Source organism: Atta cephalotes, assembly GCF_000143395.1.
Source record: "Atta cephalotes unplaced genomic scaffold scaffold00031, whole genome shotgun sequence".
Classification (NCBI taxonomy): domain Eukaryota; kingdom Metazoa; phylum Arthropoda; class Insecta; order Hymenoptera; family Formicidae; genus Atta; species Atta cephalotes.
Genome location: NW_012130095.1, coordinates 3,683,615 through 3,694,202, shown reverse-complemented (window position 1 = coordinate 3,694,202; position 10,588 = coordinate 3,683,615). Strand labels below are relative to the sequence as shown.

The 10,588-nt window shown below is 29.2% G+C and overlaps 1 protein-coding gene across 1 annotated transcript; it reads right to left on the bottom strand.

Annotated features, from left to right (window-relative positions):
* Positions 1 to 4,277: 4,277 nt before the first annotated feature.
* On the bottom strand, positions 4,278 to 8,978 carry LOC105621036 (sperm-tail PG-rich repeat-containing protein 2-like). Its single transcript, XM_012202511.1, has 10 exons — positions 8,867 to 8,978; positions 8,657 to 8,778; positions 8,421 to 8,573; positions 7,899 to 8,054; positions 7,618 to 7,839; positions 7,377 to 7,496; positions 7,150 to 7,308; positions 4,927 to 5,080; positions 4,747 to 4,865; positions 4,278 to 4,337 (listed from the first exon to the last, which is right to left on the bottom strand). Exons 1-10 carry the CDS (start codon positions 8,976 to 8,978, stop codon positions 4,278 to 4,280), a joined length of 1,377 nt encoding a protein of 458 aa, XP_012057901.1.
* Positions 8,979 to 10,588: the final 1,610 nt, after the last annotated feature.

The following is a 10,588-nucleotide window of genomic DNA, read 5'->3' as shown; positions in this document are numbered from 1 at the left end:
CTAGATGCTTCTTGTCCAATGTAGATCCTCTTTGTATTTATGATAAAAATCATTCGCTACAATCCACATTATTCTCATCCCGTATTAGTCTCGGATTCGCATGAGTCATATAATCCTATTCGGATTGTCCTGTATCTATAGATTGTTTTCAGACGATGTATACATATAAAGATCAGATATAACTTTGATATTTTAACAAATACGATAGAGTATAAAAATTATATATTAAAATATACATATATAATATATAAATAAAATGATTATAAATAATAGGTACATAAGACATAGGTATTGTCTCACCAATTATTTATTATTTTTTGTTATATTAATTAAGATTATTAAGATAAATATAATATCTATAAATAAAATAAAAAATATATGTATATGTATATATGTATATTATAAGCTAAAAGAATTGCAATATCATAATATTAGTAAAACGTTTTAGAAATATTTTTTAGCTATCTGATATATTTAGGATATCGGTAATATTCTGAATAATTTGTGTTTTATACATCTTTAAATATAATATTAAAAGATATTTTTAGTTAAATTTAATTTTTTTATATTTAAAATCTATGCAGTAAAATTACATTTATAACTACAAGAAACTGATATTTTATATAATTAATTCTTATTATTAAATAATAATAAAACATTTAAAAATAAAATGATAAAATAATAATATTGATTTATAAATAATGTGACCTCGATTCGAAATTACCGATTAGAAAGACCAAATCGTATAGCCTGTGATATTGATGACTCTTTAGCCATCTGCATGGCTCTTAGCATATATATAGTAGAAAATTGTCCTATTTATGTCAATTTTTTATTAATATAGCTATTTTCTATAATTATTAATTTTGAATAATAAATAATTACATATTGTTTTATCCCGAGAGTTCAATTTTTTAACTTTTAGTTAATAAATAATTGTTATTTAATTAATTTGAAGATTTTCTTATCTTCTCTCATTAGATAGACGAACCATTTTCTAAAATACATTGTAGAAAATATTTTTTTTATCTGATTACAATAAATGCGTTTATTTATCAATGGAAAAGATGTAAATACAGATCTATATGTTAGATCTCAACTTTCTGATATTGAAATTCATATAGCATATATATTATAAATCTGGATATATGTCAAAAGCAGGTTATGACGCAGAGATAATTCATAACGCTTGATTGATTTAATGTGAATGCATAATATGTTGCATAATTAAATATACAGATATTGATTGGTTGGTTTGCCTTGATATAATGATAATATTTGACTTGAAAATTAAGATTTAAATATTAATATGTTTTTTTGAAGAGAATATCAAAATACGAAGAAATATGAATTAAGAAATTTAATAAGTGAAATTACTACAATTCTTTATGTAATTATATATGAATTTTGATTTAAAATTAAGTACTCGGTATTATCACTTATATTTTTTACTTATTTCTTTAGAAAAAGTACGTGTAATTTCCAAAAGCAGGTTAAAATGATTCTAACATAATTGTCAAAAATTCAAATAATATATTAATTGAATTGTTTTAGTTATATTGTCTCACAATAATATTATATGATTATAAGTTATATTTCTCATTCTCATTAATTATATTAGTAACAAATCATATTTTTTCTTTTTTATTTGAAATGATCGTCTAATAAAATGTTTTACTTTTAATTGTAAGATATAATTTATACATTGTACTGCGTAAAATGTACTGAATATTTTTCACTTTTTATTTTAATTAATTATTTGAAATTTTTTTAAATATAATGAATAAAAATATCAAAGGTTTTAAATATATTTATTTGTATTTAGTAGAATTTAATTATCGAAGAGATATTTTTTTTTGTTTTAGTCACACAAATAATATTTCTTTTTTATATAACATAGTATTTATATTTTTATTGAGTCAATAGTTATTTTTGCTTTCAAATTTGTTACCGATTGAGTATTCTTCTTGTATTTATGATATGTGTCAGCTGCCATGGCATTGGATGATAACCAGATTCACATATATCGCGTAATCCCAAATGGATTCTCTTTTGCCTATAAATTACAGATTACAACTTGAAATAATATCAGTGGTTTATTTATCTCAATGATATACATATTTTTGTTTAATGTATGTACTTCATACCAACCTCATTTATTTTCCGATGCTGTGTGTATTTTTTTAATAAACAGTCACATGATTTTAAATTTTAGCTATTTGTGTATTAGATTTTAAATTTTAACAGGTACATTATAAATTTTCATATAGAATTTGTAAATATTTAATTTTAGTGTAAAATATGACATCATTTGACATTATTTGTGTGTGGCGAAGATTTAATGTACCGAATATTAAAATTTATCAAAGTCTATTGAACGTTAAATATCAATTTATCTTCAATATTATAAGTAATAAGAGCATAACGGCAGAAATTTCAACCGCATAATCTTATATTTGGAAAACATTTGCCTTTCCTTACACATCATTACACTTGGCTATTACAGTTCAGTGAACGTCTTTTACTGAGCATTTCGCTGTATTGATTTTAGTGGCCATCTTTCCTAAAGGTATAAAAAATTGATTGCGTTGCAAATTCTTTTTTTCGTTTGAATATTTATGAAATTTTTATATTTGTTCTGCATATTTGATAAAGTAAATGACTTATAGAGTAACTTAAAGCAATTATAAAAGTTGAAATAATTTACTTGTGAGAATCTTATAATTTATTGTTATTTACATTAAAGAATGTTCTTAATAAATGTTCTTAAAAACATGAAAATGTTTTTTATAATAACAATAAAATAATAAAACATGTTCTTAATAATTGTGTATGATTATATGTGTAAGATTTTTTGAAGGTCATTAAACTTTTTTATTTCACCAAACTAATTTAATTCAATTAATAAATATCAGAGAAAGCTACAATGTTGATATTTTTCGCGAGGTATAGCAAAACAACGAAGAGTTTTCTTCAATCGTCGATGTTGCCAAGGAGTTTGGACCTTATTGATTCTTTGTATGGTCTTTGGTTGACCAAGAGTGACATTAAATGACTTTTTCAAAATAGATGATGTAATGTATGGATGTATCTACATAAAAATTGTTAATTAATTAAACATATCATAACATTAGTTATTTATTTAACATATATTTAACTGACTTTAAATAAACTGATTCACTTGATAATTTAATCGTTTTTTTTATTGACGTAATTGTAATTTTATTGATGTAATTTGCAATGAAATATATTAGTTAAATACGATTAAATTATCATCTAAGATAGTTTAATTAAAGTCAGTTAAATATATGAATAATTAATATAATATATGAATAATTAGAATCCCTAAAAAAAACTTTTTTAAAAAAGAAAAAAATATACGCCAAATGCATAAAAAAGATTAAATTCTTCTTAATTAAAAACGGATATAAAATAAATGTAATTAGCCAAGTATTTTATTATGCAAGACACATAAGATTGAAAATGACTAAAATTGTCAATATATTAATATAAAATTGTCATTGGATTATAGTGAAGAAAAATCTTGGCATTTTACCAGAGTCATATTAAAACGTAATATCCTAGGACCAATATGTTTTTCATAGTACGGAAATTATTTACAATACGAATTAATAAAAAGGTTATTATACATACAATATTCTGCAGATATACTCATAAATGAAAACAATAATTCAATGAAGAAGAGATATTAATAATTGCTTATTAATCTTGTAAATTTGTTATCTGTAATGTTTCTATATATCTAAATGTTATCAATATTACATATTATTCCTCTATAATTTATATCACGTCTATTATTTGTAAGTATTATATATTTTTATGTCTCTACAACAAATGTCACTATATATTTTAATTTATAATGTAAATATTGTGTTGAAATAATATTGTATATTCACAGAAGTACAATTAATGCTAACAGGGCATGCCAAGTTTTTTCTTCACTATAACCCATTGACCATTTTATATTAATATATTGACAATTTTAATCACTTTCAGTCTATCTTATGTGTCTTGCGTATCATGATACACAATGACATTTACATCTACATGTCAAGCGATCCGTCAAGTGATCCATTTTATATATTTTTATGCACTTAGCGACGCTACCGCGTCGCTTAATATCTTAGAATATTCGTAAATAAGAAATCCGCATTTTTCTAATATCTGCGATTTATGAAGATATTTTATGCACGGATACATCGAAAATACAGCAGACAGAATAATGCAGGATGCTAGCCACAGTGCATAACTGTGCCTCATACATCATTATCTGAAGCATCCGGTATTACTCTCATATGCTGTGAGTATGCAATATCCTGCCATATCATAACTAAGCAAATACTATCGAATGCTTTTACAAGTCAGAAGATTAAAAATTGTAATCGATCGCGAAAGCGATCGTTCGGTTGTCATTAAAATATAATAATTTCTCAACGTACAAGATAGAACTAATATAAAATTCATCAGAACAATGCATATATAATTAATTATACAATCGCGAACATCATATATATTGACATACATTTTTATATACGTATCATAATTTTTTTATTTATTATAAGTGATTTTTAATTTTTTAAAGTTCTAAAAACTTAATACTTGATTTTTATTTATTATAAAACTTGTATTGCAAGTATATGTGTATATATGAATAAGTAGATCTTTAATAATAAATTCCATAAAATATATCGATTATATCGATTCATAAATTGAAAAAAATCTTACGTGATAATGCAATGGTCCTGGCTTTTTGATATCCATCTTTTTTTCACGAGGAGCAGAATATATCACGCCATTCTTCACGTTCTTTGATATATCTCCCCTGAGATCATAGTGTGCTGGACCTATGCACGCATAGCAATAAAAAAAAGCTTCAGACAATTTGATATTTACTCAACATTATACCTGGTACATGGAAATCGTCTTCTGGTATCATTGGAAACCGACTAGCGCGAGAGCCGAAGGGTGGAGCTAATCGTCGACAAAGGAAATCGCATCTATCACGATTAGCTTTGAAGGCTGATAAAACTTCGTAAGCACCTGAATCCGGTACCTCATCCTATCAAAATTGAAAGATAAATGATTTTTAATTGAAATGAATATTGACACATCACTTGATCTTATTTTAAATATTATAATAATTACGAGATAAAATTCATCGTAAGTATTTGTATTTTTATATTCCGAGGCATATTATTCCCGCCTGATTAAATTATTAGAAGAGAATAGAGGAGAGACATGTTTTCCTCTTCTTTATAATTTAATCATTTAATTAATTTAATAATGGAATGGTCGCTGATTCAGACACAAACCTAAGCGCCGATGTTTCCGGCTATTCGCAATTCGCACTACAGAGATAGAGACACCATTGCAGGGATTGGCTCGAATTTCCGGCTCAACGAGCCGGAAGTGATTTCTCTGGGCAACATCGGCCACGCGCTTCTATGTGGAAATGACCTGCAGAGCGCAGCAAAATGTCATTTCCGGCGTACACAGTCACTATTCTTCCCTACATTATGCAAATACAGTTTCCTCGAAAACATCTAACGAAAAGAGGAATATTGCCTGTCAACCATCATGAAGTTTGATCGTTTAGCAAGAAACTGACTGTTAGTAAATAATGTTAATTTAACAGTTGGCATCATATATCAGTGTGTCATCTATAAATTTCACTGACAATTTTGAACTGTTTTGATTGTTTAAGTGAAACGTCAGCTAATCTAAATTACACGAACTCATCGAACACAGCGGAATCAGCAGCAAGTTGCTCGATAGTGACGACTCTATCCTGGCCTATCTATGGACTGCGGCATCGAATCTCGTTCCGACGCTCTCGATTAACGACCAGATTGGATCCTAGCCTCGAATCGCCCCGGGTACAGATGCATCGGTTCGATCCACTGCCATTAATTTCGTCTCCGGCTCTCCTGATTACCTTGTGCTTCCCGGATTACTTGGTTCTACCGAGCCCACAGATTCCCGAGCAAGTCGAAAGAATCTTCGGTCTGACCACAGACTTATTGTGACTACTAGCTCGAATCTTTCGTCTTAAGCTTTATGCTCTTAAACGCTATAGGAGCAATTTCGACTGTTTTATTTATTACAGCCCTTCTAGATTGGTTAATTCGGCATGATGAATATAAAACATATATGTATATGTATAAAAATAGTATAATATGTTTTGTCAATATTCTAAATATAACTTTGTTCATATAATTTCTTTTAAATACAAGATTAGAAATCTTGGATGTTAATTTAAAGAAATAATTTATTTATTGCGCATGTATGATAATTGATTTTATCATTATTTAAGCTTTAACAATAATATATTAATAATAATTTATGCAAATTATTGTTAATATATTATTTTGTATGTTACTTTATATTTAGAACATTTCTATGAAAGATCGTCATTAACATTAAAAATGATTTATATCGATTAGAATACATCATCCATAAAATTATATGAAAAATTATATGAAAAATTATTAATAAATTATTAATAAATTGATAAATGAAATATATTGATTTATAAATAAATTTACAGAATTTATTATTATAGTATCATATTTTTATGGTGGTGCTGACACCTCTTAGTGTACTGAGCTAATAGCACATGCATTTTCATTGCATATCGATAAAGTAACATAAAGTTAGGATTGTACATAAAATTAAAACAAGTTTCTGCTCAAAGAGCTAATTGACCGTACGAGTTATGACTCCATTTGAATTAATCAGAATTGAAATAAATAATACGCTACGTTAAGCACATAAAATTATTATATTACTCACATTTTTGCGCATTTTTGGAAATCTATCTACTCTTGATTTGAAGACTGCATGATATATCGGATACTTTTCTTCATTTACTTTCTTCATTACTTGATCTTTCTTCATTACCACATATTCATCATAGTCGCTTATCAATAGTAGTGTTTTGCAAAATTTTATGTAGTCAAACATTTTTTCATATTTATTTTTAAAACGCTTTGCGGATTCAAAAGCTAAACTTCCGACATCTGTGTGGTAATCTGCAGGACCTGCCCAATTAAAGTAAATTTATGTAATTCTAATACTTTATGTATCATGTGCATATTAAACGAAAAATTTATTATTTATAATAAATACATAACATATACCTGGCAGCACCTCTTCAGTAATTCTCTTGAAACGATAGTCGAAAATACCAAACGGTGCATGAAGAATAGAACCATAACAAATTTGCGGAACTGTAATTTCATAAGTTCCAGGTCCGGGTGTATCTGGTCGAAAATTCTCCTCGAATCTCTTAAGAGAAGAAAAAGAATAAATCATAATTGTGTTATAATAATTGGAGCAAATATATCGAAACATACCTTCGTAGATTGATTGAACGGCGGCGATTCTACCATGAAAGAGTCACATTTACACAGAATACGTTTATATTTATCGAACACGCTTTTTGGTAAGCCATAGTGATTGGGAGCTGGAAAGTTCTTTGTAAAAAAGCAAATTTCCATAAGACGATTCTCAGAGATACAAAGGCAGTTTCCCGGCTCGGAGTTTTCCGAACGAACCGGCGACTGCGAAAGTTACAAAGCATGTTCTTAAAATTACTTGGCGTAATTTTTGCTGGCACAAAGCTTCCAAGAAACGTGGCTGCTTAGCGGTGGCTCTTTTCGCTTCCCTAGTTTTCTCGTCGTGGATTTGGGCGGGACTTTTCTTTGTTTCGTGCTCGTAGTCCCCGGGACCCGGGGTCACGGAAGTCCGTTCGTCATCTCTACCCTTCATTCTGCTCCAAAAGTTTCCTTTATACCTCAGAGTGGTAAAGTTTGTCTCCTACGGTATAAATAATCGTTCATGAGATATTTCACAAACGGAAGGCACATTATTCATACCCTTCGAGGAACATCGTAAAAATCGGTTGGCTTATATTCGATGACCGGATTTTTTACAAGTATGCCTCGTTCATTGTAGTCATATCCGCCAACGTCACGTTTCGAAGGAACGGCAAGGCCTGTTGTGAGCAGTCGCGGAGGACGAATCAACCATAGCTAACAAATAGCTACGTTAAATATGTCATTATATTTATAGAGCTAGGGATTTTATTTATAGAGCTAGGGATTTTATTTATAGAGCTATAATTATTGTCACTAATACTATATAGCAGTAATAATTATAAAAATGGAGTTTCTAATCATAATTATTTTATCAATTAATTTAATGTAATTATATGTAATTACAAATATCAAACACTTTTTCTCAGTGTAATATTTTCGAATATATTAGGTGTAGTAAAAAGAAATCCATTATTTTTCCATTCAATTTCATGCAAAAATAATGGATTTCTTTTTACTACACCTAATATTTACAGAAAATTAAAACAGAAATATATAAATCAGAAAAAATATTTTATTTACTTTGCCTGCGGGACCACGCCAAGTACCCGGATGGGATCTTATTTTTCGAGGCGTTTTTTTAAACAAATCTTTCGGCAAGGTATATTGTGTTGGACTTGGTCCTTCGCACACCTTTTCTTTAAATCTAACATCGGTATAATCAAGACTGCTGCCCTGTAAATTATTGAATCTTAGACAATATCCGCGCATATGCCGATATGGAAGAATTGCAAATAAAGCATGAATAGAGAAAATGCACGTTCTGGTATACGTTTCCGTGGCGCTTCTATATTGTAAGAACCAGGACCCGGGAACTTATGCACATCTTTTGGTATGCCAAGTGTCTGCCTAGCTCCACTCAAAAATGGATAAGCATTGTCTGTGGAATAGTAGTCTATGTTACATAACACACAACGAATGCAAGTTTTACTGAAGAATTCGCAAATGTTGTGCATTATATAAGTTACCCAGATCTCGAACTGGCTTTGATGGATCCGATATATCGTAAGTTCCCGGACCCACTCGAACAGGAGTTGATGTAGCTATTTCCACGAATCTCTCCGTCCTGTCGAATGCCATGCCTTCGTATATACAAAGAGAAAAAAAATTATTTAAAGTGATTTAAAGTGATTTATAACCTAAACGGATAAAAACTGATAAAAATCCACATTTGAGAACATATCGCGATCGCATGACATAAAACAATATAAGCTGTGTTCTAAATTCACTGCCAACGCTAAAATCTATAATTTACAATTTACATTATGTACACTATATATTTTCAACACTGACAATAAATTTTGCAACACAGTTGTTGAGCCAAATTTTTAAATAATATTATCAACTGGGGTTGTAGCGCAATAATGCCGTTGCGTTTTCATTTTTACAACAAGTATAATATGTTGATACAAGTATGTTATATGTGATCTTATATACGTCTATATTATTTACAATCTCATATTAGATTAAACAAAAAAAATATTATTCAATTTATAAATACATAGAAAGAATAGTTTTGCTAAAATATTTAAAAATTTAATTAGATACAGATCTGAAAATAATTTCGTTAAACCATCAAAATAATTACATATGATGCTGAAACTGATTGCTATAATAATAAAACTTTTTGCAGCGTTAACATGAATGATTGTACATAATTGATTTAATAGTTGAACAAATTATTATTACTATTATACAAAACTTGTTATTATAATAAGCTAATCATTTAACTTGTTAGCTGAATATATTTAACTTATTATAGGAAACTTCGATACATCTTAATATTTGAAAAGAGCGAATAAGATAGGCAACAATAATCGCTTTTTTCAAAAATATTAGTGTATGTACTAATTAATCTAAAAAATATTTCAATATTTTCAATAAATCGCATGTCGAGAATTCATTTTATTTATATAATTGAATATCACACAATTTATAATCTGATTTCAAATAACTTCGATTTCAAACTGCTAAAAACGTTTGAACAATTCAAAAATCGCGTCGCGGCATTAAAAAATTTTCCACGCCAGTGGTCAAGTAGGTGTGCAAGACTAAACAGTCAGTCACAACCGAAATTTTGTAGTTACCGATCAGTTAGCATCGCGTCATCGCATCTCACCTGTGCGTAATAAAAAAGCAACAGTTTTGCGTGTGTGTTTCCGCGGTTTGCTTACTCCGTCTCGTACGTCAAATTTCGTGTATTCGGAGTATTGGAATATCGGATTCAGTGATGAATTGTCGCAGAGTGATAATCGGTCTTCTCGTATAACCGCCATCAGCGCGTATCTCGGACATTCGCGATTGACATCCGTCGTGTTGTGTCTCGTTCGTTTTTTTAGAAAATGTGCGGACCATATATTCCTTATTCTAGCAATATGGAGCACAGAGAACTAAGAAGAGAAATAAGGATTAACGAAGGGGCATTATTTAACAGGGGGAAATCGATCGGCGCACGTTCAGCTACCGGTAAGTTTTCGCACGTTATTTTTCGACTTGGGTTTTTTCGCATCGCATGTTGTTTTGCTGCATGTTTCCCTGAATTACCTGGAATCGTCGGCAAGGGCCGCGTTATCCATCTCTCTCTCTCTCTCTCCCTCTCTCTCTCTCGTCTCTCTCTCTCTTCTTACTTACTTCTTCTTACTTACGTTACGTTACGTTACGTTACGTACGTACGTACGTACGTAACGTTA